This window comes from Rhopalosiphum padi, chromosome 1, assembly GCF_020882245.1.
Source record: "Rhopalosiphum padi isolate XX-2018 chromosome 1, ASM2088224v1, whole genome shotgun sequence".
NCBI classification, from domain to species: domain Eukaryota; kingdom Metazoa; phylum Arthropoda; class Insecta; order Hemiptera; family Aphididae; genus Rhopalosiphum; species Rhopalosiphum padi.
In genome coordinates this window covers 4,256,611-4,277,892 of record NC_083597.1, presented here as the reverse complement: position 1 = coordinate 4,277,892, position 21,282 = coordinate 4,256,611, and the positions used below count along the sequence as shown (strand labels likewise).

Below are 21,282 nucleotides of genomic sequence, written 5' to 3'. Positions count from 1 at the left end.
ACATGATAGTTGATAAAATACTTAGATTTTCAAAAATGGGGGTGGTTTTGGATATAAAATTGAATCTAGTTTGTACTTTAAAGAGGTTAAACATAAAAATTCGCAGTGTTTATTTTTAAAATAAATACATACAATTTGCGAAAATTATTAAATTATTTTGTAGTAAGAAATTCATAAATATATTGGTTTTTAAACCTAAAAATTAAAAATGTAATTCAAGATTCTTTATTTATAGTTTTTTTTATTTACACACGAAAAACAATTCTTTCGGAAAGCCAAATTAATTCATGAGCATTTCAAGTTTGAGTACTTACGACATTCGATATTGGCTCATAAAATAATTATTTCTCCTCAAACAATTTTTTGTTACAAAAAAAATAAATAAATAACATTAGGTATTTGACATTTTCATCAAACGTTTATATCATCATTTTTATTATCAAAACTGCTCAACTCTTTTTGAAATACTAATAGGCTTGAGAAATTTTCCGTTTTTTTTTTTTAAATGTCGATTAAAAATTGTTCGCTGGGTCAAAATTCTTGAAAATATGATACAAAATCTCAAAAAAGTATTCTTAAATCTGTATAAAAATATTTAAAATACATAGGCATAAATTTTTTCTTTGATGTATTTGAAATTAGAATTTTACGAAATTCATCAAATTTGCAAAATTTTGCAAACTAATTTGTAGTTAAAAATGCATAAAAATGTTTGCTTTTCAATTTAAGTTTTAAAAATTTGATACAAAATTCTTTATAAGTATTTCATACAGAAACCATAAAATCTAAATAATTTTTAAAGACAATAATTTTTTATAGACATTTTAAGTTCCAATTCGGACGACATAACTTATTTAAACGGTATAAATATTGATATTATGTTAATTATTTTGTTATAATTTAAAAATATTATTCGCGGGAACTTAAATAGTCCCGTATTTTATATTACTATGAATTTTATAATACGCAAAAACATTTTTTCTTCATTTTAAAATATTATCTATTTTTTCTGTTGTACGGTATTTACAGAAAGATGTTATTACATTTTGCGTTATATAAATTTCTATTATATGCCATGGTATAAATGTATATATATTATTATAATAATATATATTACATAATTAATAAAATAAATGACTAATGACTGTATCAAAGAATCATTCACTTGGTATTATGGGTTGGAAGACCGTTTCCGCCCATAATCGTTTGTTGTATTCAGTGGCGGATTCAATAAGGGCTGGCGAGGGACCCGAAAAATATCCCCCCCTTTCCCCCAAAAAATAATGACATATTGATACATGTAATTTAATTTAGGTACATGTTATTTTATGATCATTACTTTTTTACATAGATATAATGAAAATATTGTAATTGGTATTTTGTTTACTAATTGACGAAATTAATAATTAAACATAGGTGCTATTAGAAAAATAATTAACAGTAAATAAAAATATATATTAAAAAAAACATTCATAACACATTTTTGTAGAAAAATATAAGGCCTTGTGAATAAATCACACAAAGAGTATAGAAGGTTACGTTGTTCTTTTCGAGATATTTCGTCAGAACCCTATAAATTATCCTCCATGTTTAATCTATAGAATATGACTATTTATTTAAAATTATATAAGTACGAATAAATGAATGAAAATAGGAAATTTATAAATAATACGTGCATCATACTGAATTTGAATGTATTTATTTAATGTATTGTTTTTTGTTGTTGTAGATTTTGCTAATTTATAATTTCAAATTATTTTATTTTATGCGGACGCATAATATTTTCACGTCAAAATCAATTCAAGATCATGCGCTAGACATTCATTTGTCATAAAGTTGTCGTATAAAAAGCTCAAAATGGCAAAATTATGACACTAGTGCAAGTGGCTCTAACCAGTTTGTTACACTAACTGTCTTATTTTTCGTTAATAATCTAAACTATAATATTGTTGTTAATATTTTACATAATTAAAGCATTAATTGTGTGTGATTTTTAGATATTTTAAAAGGTAAGTAAATGTGTTTACTATAATGATTTATAATTTATCTTAAACGAAACACAAATATACAATTTATTTTTGAAAACTCAAGATGAACACTGTACAGTAGTGTACACTACTAAATGATAATTCATCTTCATACTTCTTTAACTATACTTATCTATTCTCAAAGTACATTTGTCTATGTTTAATAAACGAAAAAAATTTAAATTACCTATATATAAGAATTAACTATTAAGTAATTTATCCTATGTGCCTACAACCTAAATATGCCTTTGGTTGTTTGTCCTTTATTTGAATAATTGGAAAACATTTCCAGTATTTCCACCACAAATACTTTAATTTTCCAATATTATTTATGTAGGTACTGTCGTACTGACGTACTGTACCTATTGTTATAGTGCTATATCTTTTAGTGTGATCTTTTCAGTCTTTAAAAATAAACTGAAATTTGAGTACCCAAGTACTTATATATCATTTTTATGTACGTTTAAATAAAAATTCGTCTTATATTTACGGTAAAATAAAAATATTATTCAATGATACTTTGCCATTACCACGAATAAAATCAAACAAAAGATGTTGTGGTCCATATATATTTTTAATCAATCCAACTAGAAAATGTTGTAAAATTACAAACTTAACTAAACATTACTTTTATCGACAAGTATTATCAGCTTATCGTCGGTGTGGATGCCATTTTAAAATTGACTTCTTATTTTTAGGAAAGAAAAAGTCGTATCATTTATTTGCTTGATCCATGTGAAACCATAAAATTACGAGAACCAATTTGGTTAAAAACATTCTTCAGTAATCATGAAAACCTTAATAAAGTTATTCCTACTAGCACTAACAGTAGGATTAGCTTTGTCAAGACATTCAAGTAAGTTTTATCTATAATTAAATAATATTATTGAATTGTTGTTAATAAATTAAATACAATTAATGATCATTCTTTATTGTTGTTTCCATTATAAGTACCTTATTTATACATTTATTATAATATACTTATCTTATAATTATAAATATTCAGGCTGAATAATAATCTAATAGATATATTAAAATTTTTAAATTTGAATGTACATATTATGTTAGTTATTAGTATATATATAGGCATTTTCGAATTGCGTGTACAAATCATTACCAAAGTAAAATTACGTGCGTGGTTTTATTGCGATAGATCTGGTTCGTATAAAATACGAGTGACATACCTATTTAATATTCAGTTAAATTGATCAGATTTTTAAATACCGAACATTTTCAAAGATACAATTAGAATCTACTTAGTAGATATTATAAATATTCGTGTGTTTATAATATTATATTTTAATATCATTTGAAAACAATTGGGGTTCGAAGTTTATAAAACTAGAACAAAATATTAAAATTCGAAATAAACAATTTAATTAAATTAAAAAATAAAAATAGATATTTATTTGTTGATACATAAATAATTGTTTATCCAGTTTTTATTTGTAGTATACTCGGTGTTGTAAAGAATTTTCAAAAAAAAAAATGATTTTACTTGAATACTTTTTCCTTAAAATATTTCAAATACTATTCAATTACTTTAGATTATTATCTTGTAGTTTTGTTACTAACATAATAGTTTGCATACTATTTGGTAGGTAATGTAAATGTATTTATTAAATAATTGTTTATTCTCTTTAGAAACATGATTATATTTTAAAAATTATAGTCCGCCATGCTGGTTCTTTTTTTATTATGATCACTCCGCCCACGTTGAATAAAAATCCATTGCACATTTTTCGAAAAAATAAATTAAAACTAATACAAATACCTATAGACCTAAGTATTCAATACAAAACAAAGTACTTATTTAAAATGCTAACTCGATTAACATGCGGTTTTTTTTTATAATAAATAGATAATTTTATATAAATAAACATGTGAATACACATAAATAGGTACAGCAACCAACCCAGATTTAGTCCTCAGTAAATTGAATGGTCAGCGATTAATATAGGAATATTTAACACACGTACCCCATAACAATTTTTCATACGCCGTTTTTTCATTCATATTTTAGTTATTTTACCTTCAGTATTTTAGTAATGTTCCTTATTTTGTAAACCAATTTTTCCAAGTTATTATTCAATTGTAAGTTGTATTTTATCGCTCAAAAAGTTGAATGTAGCATAAAATTAAAAAATATAAAAATATAAATTAATTAATGTCTTATACGTAGAATAATTGAAATTAAGATAAGTTAATTTTTTCATATTCAGTTCCTGTGCAAATTGAAATTACGACGGATTACGAAGAAAGTGCAGTATTGTGTTCCACAAAATGTACTGAAGGTTCGTAAACTTATCGAAATATGCTTTATATTACTCAATTATATAGTCTCCGTATATAGCGTCAACGGATTGGGTGGTGAAAAATAAACTATAAAATAAACTTTTAGGAATTTCAAATGGCAATGTATTGTTTGACGAGAACACAAAATATGGGTATGTGTTCAGCGGTAAGACCACTATTATCGCTCCGACCGGCACCGACGAGGGTATATCAGAAGTATCGATCAGAGGAAGAGCCAATATCATCGGGACACAAAAATGTGGCGCCATCCTTTATATTAAGCATATTGAAATAACTCAAGGAGGATCGAAGGTTAGCTTATTTTCCTATGCCACGAGTATTTTTTTCCGCGAAACTGCAGAATCATCATGAGTAATTGCTGTATATTTTGGCATAGACTTATGGCCAAGGCGACTTAAAGGAACTAGAAGGCAATCCAATTCTGTTTTCTTATAATAACGGAAAAATCGGTCAGAATTTCTGTTCATTACCACATGAGTCTACCGCCTCGTTGAATTTAAAACGATCAATTCTATCAGCATTGCAAGTGTCGTCGGTACAAGAAAATCAAAAAAATCTTTTTGAGGTACCTATTTTTATTCTATGAATTATTTTTATTATAACAAGCATGTATGATTCAGTAATCATAATTAATATTCTATTATAGACTGATATTCAAGGGACGTGCAATACTACATACTATCCATGGACATCGTCGGACTCGCAATTTACAATAACGAAGGAAAAAGATCTCACAAAATGCACAGGACACGACAAAATAAATTTGTTGGGATTGTCATCGGCACAATCGTATCCGGTCAGAATACAATATACATATATATATATATATATACAACCTATACCCTTTTATATACAACCTATAAAATTAACACATTACAAAGTTAAGTTATTGATTTATTGATATATTAATTATCTTGTTTTAAATGTACTTATACAGATTTATAAAGATTCTCCGTTCTCAACAGCCGTTCAAAGTTCTGAATTCAAAATAAAAGAGTCCACATTAGTATCGGTCGCCAACAAAGAGATTTTCCTCTATCAACCGCTTAGTGCAATCGATGTAGTAACTAAAATCAAGGTTTCCATGACCATACAATTAGCGAAAATGTCAACGTTTCGCCCTCGTAAGAAAAATTATCTTTATATTCCTATTTTCACTTTTTAATACTTACGCACGTACACACACACACATACATACACACGTACATGCACAAACACATACGTATACACAGTACATGCACGAGACACAAAGGTACATTAATACGTTAAGCATATATTATTGTATAACGTTTTTGTTTTTGTTTTAGCGGATTTAAGCCGTCTGTCAAAATGCCGATCTATTATGTTTGAAAACCCAACTGCAATGATTGGATCGGCAGATACGGACGCGTTAATTGCTGCAACCAAATTGGCTTTGACTAAACTCGAGCCAATAGTCGACATGGACGGTGCTAATAGTTTTTCAAATTTAATACAATTATTAAAAGTGGCAAAGAAGGACGACATACTTTCTGCGTTCCAGATGATAAAGAGCGGTAACGTTGGATTTGAGGATACCAACGTAGCGGAGTATGTTGATAAAATGTTGAAAAATACATATGATTTAATATATTATTTAAAATAAAATTAATATGTTTAAATCACTATTGTAACACGTTACAAATACTCTTGTAGGGAAATTTTCATAGATGCACTAATGGCTGCTAATAGTGGTGAATCTATTGAAGCTGCTGTAGAACTCATAGATAGTAAACAGTTAAGCGATTCATTAACAATTTCGTGGTTTAATAACTTGGCAAACGCAAAAAATCCCACCAAAGAGGCAGTGGTCAAAGCATCAGTAAATCTATTTAAATATTTTTCATATTTCACTTGCGTATTATTGTTAAAAATAAAACTGATATCATAAAAATGTTATTATTATTTATAGAGCTTGCTCAATGACAGAGCTCTAAAAGAGGGCTATCTTGGAGTTGGCGCTTTGTTAAGACAATACCTACAAGACACTCAGGATTTTAATAGTCCTGAAGTAGTAAATACTTTAAATAATTTGGGAAATCCGTTAAAGAAAGTGGGCTATGGTTCATTATCAGCTAACGACGAAGATTTAATTATTGCTAGTCTAAGAAGTATCGGCTATGTTCAATATATAAATAGTGATCTAGAAGATTTGATTATTCAGATTACTATGGATAAAAATACTATTCAAAGAATTAAAGCAGCATCATTAGCTATGCTTAAAATCTATGCTAAAAATTCAAAGGTACGCTGTGTTATAAATTTAAATCGTGGTCCATCGTCCATATGCGTTAAAATATCACAGTAAATTAAATTTATTCACGAGTCAAATATACCTTTATCGTTAAGTTAATTATATTAGCAAATTAAGGCAGGTATAATTATTTGGTTAATATATTATATTTAATATAATTAATTACATTTTATATTTAGGTGGAGAAAGCTTGTGAAAACATTTTTACCGATACCTTGGAAGATTCCGAATTACGTATTTTAGCGTTCAAAGTATTTGCCATTAATCCAACCAACTCTAAAGCATCTGTTATAAAAGATGTATTAGATGACAAAAACACCCAACTTCAAAGTAAAATAAATAAAATACGTTTTAATCATTTGATCGAACATTATTGTTTTAGATTTAATATTAAATTTAGTTCATTTTTAAGATAACATAAAACAACCAATAATTAATATAAGGATTGTACAATGTACATCCTTACTTTTTTATATATGCTAAACATTTTAGTTCATAACGATATTTATGCACATAACAATCAAGTACATTATTTTTACCAATTAAAATAAATATTAGGTGAGAATCCATTACTATGACCACAGAAAAAATGTGAGTTTGCAAATGGTTAAAACTTAATAAACTTATATTTATATCCTGTAACATGTAAAAATAACTCATAAATGCTTAATATTTTTTTAATGTAATACGTTTATATTAATAATATTAAAAAAATTAATATAATCACGGTTATAATAATTGTTTTCATTTTAGTCCGAGCTTACTTACTCAGCTACTTGAGTAACTTGCAGACTACGACAGATGAAGATAAACTAGACCAAAAACAGTTTTATGAAGGCATTATGATTAAGTCATCAAAAAAACCACTCAATGATATTTTACGTTACTCGCAGAAATTGGAGTATTACCATCAATGTCCTCTACTACATAGTGGATTTTTGTTGGACGGAGAAGTTATTTATTCATATAAGTAATACAACATTATACCTATTACAGTATAACTATTAACTCCATTTGAAAGTTCTATAATTAATCATATATATTTTTTTTAAAGAACATTTTTGGCACGGTCTTCTTCTGCATCACTTAAAACGTACATGTTTGGACGTAAATATGATGTTTTTGATGTAAATATTAAAATACTTTTATTTAAAAATATTATTCATTATAATAAATAATTCTCATTATAATTTAGATTGATGTCCGTTTTGAAAATTTGGAACCACTACTGGAAAAACTATTTGGACCCGAAGGATATTTTGCAAAAAGTAAAGGATCTACTTTTGATGATGTTAAAAATTATGTAACTCAGGCAATAAATTATGCTAAGAATAGTGTAGATTCTGAATCATATTCTAAACAAGTAAGTCGTTTATAGATAATATATATCAGTATACTAGTATAATTATTAATTCAAATATTTTTATTTTTTAAATCTTTATTCGGTCACGTGACCAATGCTTTTTTTCACGAACCATATATAAAATCGTATTTTTAAGTATCGATAAAGATTTCTTTAAAAAAACTTTAAAATTTTCTGTTAAACATCATATAATATAAATATATACCTACCAGAATTAATAAGTGTGTAATGTTTATTATGAATAAAAATTATATCAATTACTGTTTTTGCAGGACTGTGAAAATATTCCTGAAGGAGAAATGAAAAAAATGTATATTGATATTGCACTTAAATTATTCGGAAATGATCTTGGTTGGTTTACATTCCAAGGAAATGAATGTCAAATTACTTATCAACATATAATTGATGCTATACTTAAAAATTTTGATAGTTCTATAACTGAAAAAAAGAGCATAGAAGTAAATAATTATTTTAAAGTTTATGTTTAATATCTATTTTACCATTAAATAATCAAACATATGTTTAGCTGAATATAAGGAAACAAATACCAATCGTCGATTTCGAAAATAAGTACGCAACATGTTCCGGACTTCCAATATCCTTAAAAATCCAAGCTACGTCAGCTATTAAATTTGATATAGCTACTACGTTTGATTTAGAAAGTTATTTTAAACATCCGGAAAATTCAAATTTTGCACTCAAACTTATACCTAGGTACGTATTTAAAACTTTTTATAATAAATATAAAAATGTATCTTATTATATAATATTAGCCAAATACTTTAGCATATCATATCTATCTAAGATCTAACACATGACTACATTTAATATTTGTGAAATTAACCTGTCTATCAAATTTGAAAGTGATCTTCATTTATGAATAGATCCATAAAATGTTCAGTTTTCATTAAAACTAAGATATTTATGATCCAAACAATTCAACTTAACCAGTTAACCAATATTATGTGCACCACTGTAATTTTTATTATTAACAAGTTTTAAGACGGTTCGCGGCTGTTGTTTAGTTCATATTATATCATGAAATGAATTTGCTAATTTTAAGAATTGGACTAAAAAAATTAATAAGATATATATATATATTATATAATTGATACCTAATTGATTATTATAAATTATAACTGATGAATTTATAACAATTATTTTCAGTGGTTCACTTGATTTTAACTCTTTATTGACAATCGATGGATATACTGTTGATGTCGGATATAAAATATCATCCTCACTCCATACTTCCACAGGATCCGATGTTTCGTTAGAGACGGTTCAAAATCGAGGTTTCCAAATAGTTTATGGACTTCCTTTGGATGTTATGGATATACTGACTATAAAATCTGGAGCTTATTCAATAGTACAAGAAAAGGGAAGTCAATCGGTTGAAACACCTCTTTCGTCTACAGATGTTGAAACGTAATATATTTGCGGGAAATACAATAAAATATCTATATAAAAATACATGAATGTTAACAATTTCATTTCTAGGCAATCATATACAAGAACATTTGATGAATTTAAGGATACTTCAGGGTTATCGTTTTACATTAATTATGATTGTCCTTGGAATGGAGAATTAAAATCTTTACTACCATTTTCTGGTCCATCGTCATTTTCTTTAAAAATTTTGAAAGTTGATGAAAATTTAACTAAATATGTTGTGAAAGGAAATTACAACTTTAACTGTAAGTGTACTTATAATATATAATTATCGGTTATTCGTTCATCAACCAATTAATAATTTATTATAATTATTTCATAGCAACAACCGTAAAATATATTAAGTTCGTATTTGTTACACCGGATGCAAACATCAAACGTGGTTTGGAGTTACTCTTCGTTTATGATACTAAAGTACATAAAAAAATATTAGCAGAGTTTAAAACTCCATTCACTAAAAAAATTCTGCAAGGTACATTAGTTGATTCCAATGAACAAAAAACCATAGAAATTAAATATATCGATGGTTCTCAGCACATTTTTAATGCTGGAGTAAAATGTGAAAAAGTGGATGATGAAACAATAAAATATTCACCAATATTCGAAGCTAAATACTCTACAGGAGTGAACACTAAAAAACACAGACATCATCTTATACCTGCGTTTGACATAGAAGGGTACGTTCTCGTGAAACATAATAATACGAATCCTGAAAGTAATTATCCAACGAAATTAACTTTAAGAGACATTGCTGTTGTTACTACAAAGAGCAGACATTCTTTACAAGGGTCGTTTACTTTTGAAAACAATGAAATATTAGGGGATGTTAGTTTAACTGCTAATAGTCTTACTATTAATATGGAGGGACTTCTTAGTGGAGATTATCCGATTTTCAAAATGAACTTAAATTTAAATATGACTAAAAACGAACAAGCCGATCAGCAATTGGAAACTGATGAAAGCTATGATGATAAACCAAGTTCCAAATTCGTAGCTTTACTACGCAAAGTTAAGACTTTGAATTTACTCACATCCCATGAACTTCACATTGAAGCACCATATGTATTCTTAAGTAAACATTATATCCGCTTGGACGATGATTATTTAGAAGCAAACTGTGACATACTAATTGAAAACAATGAACCCACAATATACGGAAATATTTCGGCTTCCAATGTTCTCGATTTGGCATTTAATGGTAAGCAATTTTATGGAATAAATGGTTGTGCTTTTATTAATTATATGCTATCATGTTCAAAGGTAATATCACTGTTCTGCCGATAACTGAAGACACGGGACTATTTATTCGTGGAATTTTAGAAAATTCTCTTGTTTCGGACTCATCAAATACTGGATATAGAGATTTTAAATATGTTCAAAATAAGAATATAGAAGGTAGTTATTTTGAATTTAATTCAGAATATCCGCAAACATTTGGAAAATATCATATTAATACAGTACAACAGGTTGGCATATACTTATTATACCTTATTATTTTATTAATATTAAACAGACTACTTTTAATATATTGTTTTACATTTTAATTTTTTTATTTAGTTTACGGATGATTTTTACAAGTATACTCTTCATTATGATATCCACGATGGTTCCACATTTATGGCCGACATAAATGTTTTAAAAGATGATATTTCTTGTAATATTACCTATGATTCACCCAATCCTGAATATAATTCTTATATGATAGTACATGGTTGGTTAGAAACAAGAAACACGTATGCAATCAATACAAATGTATGTTTTAGTATTTACCAAAACATTCAATCGATTATTTTTGAAGATAAGAGAGAATGAAAGAGAATAGGTTCTTTAAAAAATAAATAAATTATAACTTTGTACTTTACAGGTCTTATGGCCTGGTGATCAAAATTCAAACTATTTGAATGCAACTGGAAAAATGCTTTTGAACGGACGTCAAATCCACATGAGTGGAAACATTGATTTTCCATTAGCACATTTGGTAAATGTCCATTTATCAGTAAAAAGTAAACCTGACCCCGAAATTGAAGATGGCGGATTTGCTACAGTTCGCTACATATCTAATAATCAAGTTTTATTATCTGAAAAGTAATTATTTTTACATTTTATTATTATATAAAATAAATAATTCTGAATAAATAATTATAAAAGGTTCAAGTATAAATTAACACTAAACGATGGTGAATTTTATGTGTTTGGAGAGAGTATTCCCAATGAATCACAAAATGTCAAACCTATTAATTTTGAAATAATATACAAAAATTACACTGATGAACAATACTCTACTGGAAAACAAGTATTTACAACGATTAGTTTTATCTAGTCATAATTTAAACATTATTATATATTTCTAGATCGGGTACAAAATTGAACTGGAACAAAATAATCAGCAAATTCTATACCAAAAACATTTGGAAGTCACTAATCACACGCTTAACTTAAGACACCTACACAAAATAGATGATGACGAACAAAACATAAATATGAACTTAGAATATGATATAATAAGTATAGATTAATAATAATAATAATAATAAATATTTATGAATAGTAATAATAATTATTTTATTTCAGGTTTATTCGACTGGTCTTATAATTTAGTATTTAAAGTAAATTCCTCGAGTATTTTTCATTATTTTACTAATGATGACCAAAATGTATTAGAATTTAGATCTTATAAAAAAATTGGTAATTACTCATTAGATGAAGAGCATTCTCTTCAAATTTATTCATCAGACGTTTTAACTGACTTGTATAAAATTAAATGGTTTACAAACTATGAAAAAACAGGTTGGATCTTATGCATTTTATAAATTTATAAATATTATATTTTACTGAAAATAATATTATTTTTTAGCATTCAAGTTTTTGTATAAGCAACGAGAAATAAGAGGATTAGCGCATTATAGCTTAGGCCATATAAATGGAGGATATCATTTGAATTATGCGGGCCAATTGTGGTTAGACTATCAAAAAGACTCAGATTCTGAAAGCTCCTTGTCAATCAATAGTTACTATTCACTTGAGGATGGACTTTCTGCAGCCAGTGACATAAAAATATATGTACCATTATTTAATAACAAGGTAACATAAAAAAATTTAATTTTATATAGGTAAAAAGTGAAAATCACTGTTTTTAAAGCCTTTTACTAAATATATAAAGAAATTAGTAACTTAATTCATACCTATGTAAAAAAATTTAAAAATCAATGAAATATTTTAGGTAATGGGTGTCAAAACCGATGTTCGGATGTTAAAGAGCTGGGAAAATCCTTTGAAAATACTATTAGAACTTGACATTTTCTCTTCTACAAAGCAAACATTAAAACTTCATACTAGTTTGAACAGAGACATTCAAGATAGTGGAGTTTTATATTCTGCCTTGTTAGAAGCTGAAAGCGATGTAAGCATGTGATATATTATATTAATTTTTACGTTTGAAATAATAATTGTCTTATAATAATACCATACTATTTTTTTTATTTAGGGAATGAAATTGGATTATGCTGTCAAAGATTCTTTGTATATTTCAAATGAAAAATGGGGAAAATATTTAGATGTACGTTTCATTGACTCGAATAATACTGTTAAGCCTATTCAACTACATTTTGAATTAGTGCCTAAAGGATTTACTAATAAAGTTTGTATTTCTTTATTTGTATTACTAAGAAATGGCTTGTGAATATTAATTTTTTTTTTGTATGTAGATTAATATTTTTGATATTGCCGTGATCGATGTCGATTCGTCAATTATGGTCAAAGACGGAGTTTTGAATACACGTTCAAACATACATTACAATGAACGTCCATATTCCTTTGAATTGTCGTTAACCGCAAATCCAAGTTTCAAATTCATAATGGGATGGGAAGGTAAGTACTACCTTAAGATGAGATAATTCATATTGAATGTAAATTATGTATATCTTTATTAGATAAAATGGGAAGTCAAGAACAGCTGATAGTCGACGGTTCTATTGTTATGGATGAATCGGCCGTTATTAGTGCTACTCGTGTTCAAAACAATGGCAATGACGTTATGCCTGTGGGATACGTAAAAAAATCCTTAAACGAAGAAAATTGGTGGGAAACAAATAACCATTTGAGTACAGATCAAACTAATGAAATTTGGGTATGTGCATATAATATACGTTATAGAATTTTTTTTAACTAAGCGGAGTGATCAATTTATCGGTGTTACAATTATATTTTATATTTTTTGTATTTTTTGTTTTGGAACAATAACGATTTTTCAATTTTCAACTTAAATATTTTTATTAGTAGGAAATTGAATCTAATAGGTACTTAGAGGGAGTTAAGAATAAAAAAATTAATTATTTCTTAACAAATAAGAATATTAATTATATTTACATTTACAAAACTTTATACAATTTAAAAAATATTTGGACTAATATTAAGTTATTTATAGTTGTTTGATTTATTTTTTTTAAATATTAATAAAAAAAAATAGGATTTTCCAAAAATCTGGAAAATGCTATACAAAATCCCACACAAGTTTTCCTTTAAGTAATTGATCAAAAATATTATAAATACATCATAAGAACGATCTTTTTTTTATAAGCGTTTGAAGTTCAAATGTTGACAAAATCTTATGTTTAAACGAAAAATGATTTTTAGTAATTTTGTTCTAATTTAAAAATATACATGGGGACTTAAACTTTTACATATATTATTATATTTTACTGTAGGTAGGTACACGATTAGTAATTAAATATTTACAAAAAATTTAGTTTAATTTTAAACTATTGCCTATTTTTTATTTTTATTATTATATAGTGATTTGGTATTGATTAAAAAGTTAGTAACAATAATATATATGATATAAATATATTATCCAGAAACATTAATTCAACCCATCGTATTACTAATAATAAGTGATAGAAAAATAAATTACTTTTGAAGCAATATAAATATACATATAATGAATAAATGAAATATACTTAGGCTAATTAACCATTTTGCCTCAGAATCTTTTTTTTATTCTATAATCTTTTTTATTGACTATAAACTTAAAACGTCTATTACAATTAACTACTCAATTATTATTAAGTATAAACTCAGCACCTACTACATCTACTTATCCACTTTTTTAATATAAAATTATTCAATTCTTATGTTCTAGCAATCATTAAAGGGACAATTTATTGAAATATTTATAAATGTACACAGTAATATGAAAAATATAATTGATGTTGCCAAACGACAGCGTAGAGTACGCTTCCACGAAGCAAGAAAAGCTCAACCACAATATCGTGCATTGGTAAATTATACGCGCGACGAGTTTAACCAAATACTTCAAGAAGTATCGAATGATGATTATATACAACAAGTACCAATGTTGATGTAAATTTGAAAAAATATAATATAATACATTTTATAGGTAAATTAATGTATTTTATCCGCTTATAGACAAAATTCCATAGAAGCCGTATTTTCCGATGTTATTGATTTTATTGATCATAACGGTCACTACTTCAGAGATTCGATTAGATATATAAATAGAAAAATGGGAAATTATTTAAAGAAAATATACATGTATTATTCAGAACAAGTAAACATATTCATGGATAAATTGGAGCGTGATATTGATGAATTAATCGACCAAGTGAAGCTTACTTTACGTGACTTATTAAGACAGTTAAATCTATATACTGACGAACCAATGAATGATATGGAATCATCAGAACCTCGTTCGGTTAAAGAGTACTATGATAGTAAGATATTTTTTATTGAGTGAATTAATTTTAAAAATGTGTTGTCTATTGATTTAATAATAATTTATAATCAAAATTAGTTGGTACATAATAATAAAAATTATTATTTACTTTATGATTTCACTTTAAACCATATAATTTTTAATTTAACTAAATTTATAACGAAATGTGCCTCATCACAGATAATTCGTATGAAGACTCAAAAATTAATTTTATTCCGTCTGTTTTCTTAATTAGGTGTTATGGATAAACTTATGAAAGCAATCGAGGGACTTGAAGATAAAATAAATAACCTTAAAGACTTAGCAGAAGATTATATCAAGAGTTTATCGATTTATGACCAGTTGCAAGATAAAATTGAAGAAGTAAAATATTCTAAGAACAAAATAAAATCTATGATTGTATTCATATATTTTATAATGATTATTATTTGTAGTTAAAATCATATCCTTTCAAAGAAAAATTATGGGAGGAAATACACAAATATTTGCAAGAACTAGAAATGTCAGCTCCAACTATAGATTTTGCTAGTTTTATCAAAGCTTTAGATAAGTACATAAATAATGTAAGTATTATGTGTTTATAACTATATTATATGTATGCAATTTATATTTATAATTTTAATTTAATCGTATATTAGGTCATTCATGATATACCGGTGAGCCAGAGAGAGATAATAACCTTAAGGAATAGAGGACTTATAGTTGTGAAGTCATTGATATTTGATTTCTCCAATTACGTGGATCACGAGAGAGCAATGAATATTTATAATGCATTGCGTAAACTTACTAACTTTTGCCAGACTATTCTTCATATAGCCTCACCGAACACATTCCCATATCCAACCAATGATAAACCTTTATTATTCGAATTCAATGAATATAATATGCAGTTGTATCATAAATATGCGAATCCGTCGAATTTAATACCACCGTACGATGGTAATGTATACATATTGGTTTTTAAAATGTACTCAAAATTATTAACTCACACTTCATATATTTTGTCGTTCGTACAGTCCAAAGTGTTATTATCGACTCCACCAATATAATCACGTACAATGGTCAACCCTACAGCTTTATGCCAAATACTGGATGTTATACGTTGGCTGAGGATTATGTAAACAACAAATTTTCAATACTTGCCTATTACGAGAATAACATTTTAACAAAATTATCGATTTCAACATATAATGGCGAAACATACGAACTACTTTCTGGAGGAAGTGTAAGTAAAAGAATAATTATTAACCTTGTATATAAAATACTGCTGTCACCAATTTACAAATAAAATAATAGGTAAATACTAAATAGAATATAATACACCAAAACATTATTATTTTTAAATTATATATTAAACAACGTTCGAATCAATATTTTTATTTAATGAAACATTATTTAATATCTAATCAGTCTTAAGTACAAATACCTAGCTCAAATTAGATTAATGAATATTTTTTTTCTCATCACGCCCGAGGTTAATCCTTTTTTTATTGCTATTTGTAATATTATTAGTTTTTATTAACAATATAGATTCTTAAATCTTAATTATGATCAAATTTTAGTTTCTAATTTTAAATAATATTAACAGGTCACTGTAAATGGTAAAGATGCTGATTTTCCACTTACAAATGACAATTTAAAAACCTGGAAGGATGTTTATTACTTTGAAATCGACATTGCTGTTGGTGTCAGTATTAAATGCACTTTGGATTTCAACATTATTCAAGTATTTATTAATGGATACTATTATGGTCAAGTGCGTGGTTTACTAGGATCAATGTATCAAGAACCTAAATTTGATTTCAAACTTCCTAACGGAGAAGTAAAATATGATTGAAAAAAAAATCAAACATTAAATTTGTATTATTTTAAATTTTATTTTTATAATAGTTATCCGATGACATGGCATCGTTTTTGTCGGCGTACAGACAATCTGGAAACTCCGAACCGACTAACATCGATTTACTGCTAACCGATCAACCACTATGTTCCAGCTTATTTTCAGGAAAATCTTCTTTAAAGTAAACATATAATTCATAAATTAATATAGTTAATTACGTACTCCGGGTAACAGAAACGTAGGTAACAATTACATACAATTTTTTTTGTACTTAGACCGTTTTTCCAAGCTATTTCACCAACAGCGTATAGAACGATTTGCAATCAAATCGTTTCTTCAGCTACATCTGAGCAAGATAGTTTGGATAAGGCTTGTTTAGTGGCAAAAGCTTTCGTAAGCACGGCCAGACAAAACTTTATGTCAAATTGTGATATTCCAGATATGTGCAGTAAGTATTTTCAAGTACATCGTGGTCCTTATTAGTGTACCTTACATTCGTTCTTAAAAAATATATATTAAAATTATTGAGCATCTAGTGTAATTTTTACTTTAGTGTAGACACTTATTAGGTAAAGCAAAAGGTACATATTTTTTCTCGTGGTAAATATAAAAATATTTCAATATGATCATTTTTTTACATGCATAATGTGACACTGCGATAGTGCAATAAATATCTAGTCTGATGCCTTTTATTTATAATAAAAATTAGTAATTTATGGCACTGGTTTTCAATTAATATTAATCTAAACATTCGTATGTATAGTGTACAGTATCAATATAAGAATAAAAACTTAGTGTATTTTAGTGAGCGTCTCATAAATAATAATCTAGATGATAGGTACACTGTGGTTTTAATAATTATAGAAATTATAGGTTTTTATAATAATACACTTGTAGATACATGTGTCTTAAATTATTAATGTCATTTTTTTTCTTATAATATAGTAACGACATCGATACACGAAAGAACGATAGACGCGACGACGAATGTCCAAATATCTGAACCAAATGACGTAGCAGATGTAATGATTTTGTTCGAAGAGGCCGTAGAAATTGAACAAACATTTTCGAAAATATTGAATCCTTTCATAAAAAAACTTACAAGCAATTTTAACAGAAAAGGAATAAAGTAAATATGATTATATAACGTTATAACATAAGGCGACAAGGCGTTATGTGCCTTCACACTGTATTGTGTGATTCGAGTTGAAATATATTCAACTTATAATAGGTAATAAGTAACCAACGTATTGATTATACAGCGTAAAGGCATCACGTATTATGTTAGTAAAAGTGTGATAAATATTGTTACTATAATATATATATATACCCCTGGTGAGTTGAAGTATTTCAAAGTTTTTGTCAAAAAAATGTTATGTAAATGTATGTATATGCCGTACCTATGTTAATATTTATTTTTTCAATAGTAAAATTATTAAAATCACTACATGACGTTTAACCGTCTCGGATAAGATATTTTTCTACACCAAAATTCACTGTTGTGGGTCTATTTCCGACATATCCAAAATTAATTTAGTATTTCCCGTGTAAAACTTTATTTTACGTGTATACTTTTTCAATTTTCATAAAATTATTAATTTATAAGCTGCAACTAATAAGTATTTAGCAAATAAACTAAGTAAAACAAATTAACTATAATGAGAATCATTTAAAAACAATTTTAAATTTACTATATTATTGGTCTAAATTTTAGTGACGTCAAATTTATTTTTGTTGGATACTCTGGAAAATGTACAGATTCTGAAGTGCATATGTATACAACTAATGGTGAAAATGGCTATACACAAATAATGAGTAACATGCCGGAATGGACATCAGACGCTCAGACTACCACTGCTGACGATGACGTAGAAACAAGTAGACTGCAATCTCAGATGATACATTCATTTAAAAAAGTTATGGGTAAGATGCGTTTATATTATGTTATTTTTGGACTCTAATTAAGAATGTAATTTATTTTAAATTGTTATCGAAAAAATATGGATAATATATTATATATGTGACACACAGACACATAGTTAGACTCGAGGGCTTATACAGGAGGGTTCAACCCCCCCCCCCCCCCCCCAAAAAAAATAATTTCGAGTTACTAGGAAAAAATTGTTTTAATATGTTGCGGCACAATTTGTATTGCTATATTTTGTAAACCCCCCGAAATTTTTTTTTGTATACGTAGTACGACGTATCTAGTTGGACTAATACAATTATTTCCACCAAATACCCATATTTAATAACATAGGTACTCTATATAAGTCTTCGTTTTCAGTCAAACATTAAATTAATTTAAATAATTAAAATGTTAAGTACACCTGTGGTAAATAGATTGAGGCTGTATAATAACACGTTAAATCGATGACAATGGATGAAAGAGATATGACTTTATCGGAGTATCGGACTGTGGCACAAATATATTTATGATTTTACTTTCAGGTCAAAATTCAAAAGACAAAGCGTACAAACTTTCGGCCGACTATCCATACAGAGCGAATGCTATTAAAGTCGTCTTGTCTGTCGCACAATCTCTATACGATGCCCAAAGTCCCGTTATAGGCGTAAGTACTTGAGTAAAATATTACGATAATCGATCAAAAATATACCACTTTGCACTACAGGTATCTCAGTACACGTTCAACTACGTAACGTCATGGTATACGAAACAAGGCATTTCCTTTTACCTGATTGCTCCCATCAATTTGAGTGATAATTCGGATGATGAAATATTCGGTGAGTATCTTTCGTGTTTAAGTATTAACGTAATAATTATGATATTATATTATGTGTGTGTGTGTGTGTGTGTGTGTGTGTGTGTGTGTGTGTATATATACAATGTTCATTTATATGCATATAATATATATGACACAACCCGTCGAGTAGAAAAAATAATAATTTTTAGTTGTTATAATGTGTTATTTTTTCAGGAGCGAGTGGTGTGAACACCATTTACACACTTTCGTCGCCGAATGGTAAATCCAGCGACTATGAGTATACTTATAACAAATCATTAGAGACAAATTTGGTGTTAATGGTTAGTAAAATTAAATTAGAGTATATAATAAATGAAAATAGAGTAGGTAGTAGCGTTTTCCGGAATTCCCATAGGGAAGGGATAATATAAAAAGTGATAATTACTATTTACTAACCAGTAGGTGTAAATGTAATTCATTCAAAAACGGTTAAAAAGGTAAATAAGTAAAAAAATGTATGCATTAAAAATCAGACCATGACTGAAAACTAAAATAAATATTGATTTTTTTTTTTATTTTAAACAATTGTTTACACTACAACAATGTATATACTTATTATATCTAATTATAATTATATTATTTAAAATACTAAATTTGGAAAATTCAAGGCCCATAATTGGTTTACCCCTATAAATGCATCCACCCTCCCCGAGAATGCCGCTAAATGAGACGATATTAAATTTTACGTACTATGTATAATGTATATACTACTTTCTGTACCTAACCGTTATGATTTTTTTGTGTTTCATAGACAAGTGGTACCATGTATGATCCACGGATTTTCACCCAAACCACGAATTCACAATTAAAGATTTTCTTGCATTCGATATGCAAGACCATAGTAGATATGTCCGTTAGTAATTCAGTGGTCGAGAAAAGTTGTTCTAGTTCATTATATAACGGAGTGATGCCATACGCGAAATGCGTTGTCGTCATGAATTGATCTATGAAAAACATGCAGAGTTATACAAAGGTAATGATATTTTTTTACTTCTCAATAAAAGTGTTGTTTGTAATCGTATTAACTTTTAATGTAACCACACTTGTCTATATCAGATACTTCCGATTATCGTGTAGTGTAGTTGTCTTCAAGAATTGTTCAAAATAGTGTATTAATTGTTTTTATTTTCATTTACAGTGTTACAAATACGCACGTATTTTGGTCAAATACTCAAATGAAATATTTAAACCAACAATTATATATTATTTTTTAAATCAAAAATATGTATTACCAAAAAAAAAAAAAAAATGTTAAAAATTATTATAATTATTATTAAATTAGTATTACTGTCATAGTAGTTATTACTATTATATTTGTTAATTATTATTACATACTATTAAAAAAAAATAAAATATTTAAACGGCATTGAAAATTAGTAACGATTTATTCATGAAAATCACTATTCCTAAATATAAGCACAATTTGAGGGGTGCTTGGAGGGCTAAGCCCCCTCAAAATCAATCATAGCCCCCCTCCCCCAAAATGGTTTGTTTATATCCCTTTCCACCTTTATAT

General features: G+C 27.2%; 1 protein-coding gene across 1 annotated transcript; it reads left to right on the top strand.

Moving 5' to 3' along the window:
* Positions 1–1,875: 1,875 nt before the first annotated feature.
* On the top strand, positions 1,876–21,139 carry LOC132917362 (apolipophorins). Its single transcript, XM_060978077.1, has 46 exons — positions 1,876–2,009; positions 2,726–2,883; positions 4,250–4,321; positions 4,429–4,634; positions 4,720–4,908; positions 4,990–5,139; positions 5,281–5,467; positions 5,651–5,912; positions 6,018–6,183; positions 6,274–6,606; positions 6,795–6,945; positions 7,369–7,585; positions 7,670–7,742; positions 7,811–7,978; positions 8,251–8,436; positions 8,505–8,692; positions 9,146–9,406; positions 9,479–9,675; positions 9,753–10,628; positions 10,691–10,896; positions 10,988–11,182; positions 11,295–11,515; positions 11,579–11,723; positions 11,782–11,935; positions 12,002–12,217; positions 12,285–12,511; positions 12,651–12,830; positions 12,915–13,067; positions 13,135–13,297; positions 13,360–13,556; positions 14,568–14,788; positions 14,855–15,159; positions 15,397–15,524; positions 15,596–15,724; positions 15,800–16,100; positions 16,178–16,386; positions 16,750–16,983; positions 17,052–17,182; positions 17,277–17,449; positions 17,947–18,130; positions 18,716–18,924; positions 19,453–19,574; positions 19,635–19,746; positions 19,941–20,047; positions 20,518–20,739; positions 20,905–21,139. Exons 2-45 carry the CDS (start codon positions 2,817–2,819, stop codon positions 20,707–20,709), a joined length of 8,763 nt encoding a protein of 2,920 aa, XP_060834060.1. The 5' UTR covers positions 1,876–2,009; positions 2,726–2,816; the 3' UTR covers positions 20,710–20,739; positions 20,905–21,139.
* Positions 21,140–21,282: the final 143 nt, after the last annotated feature.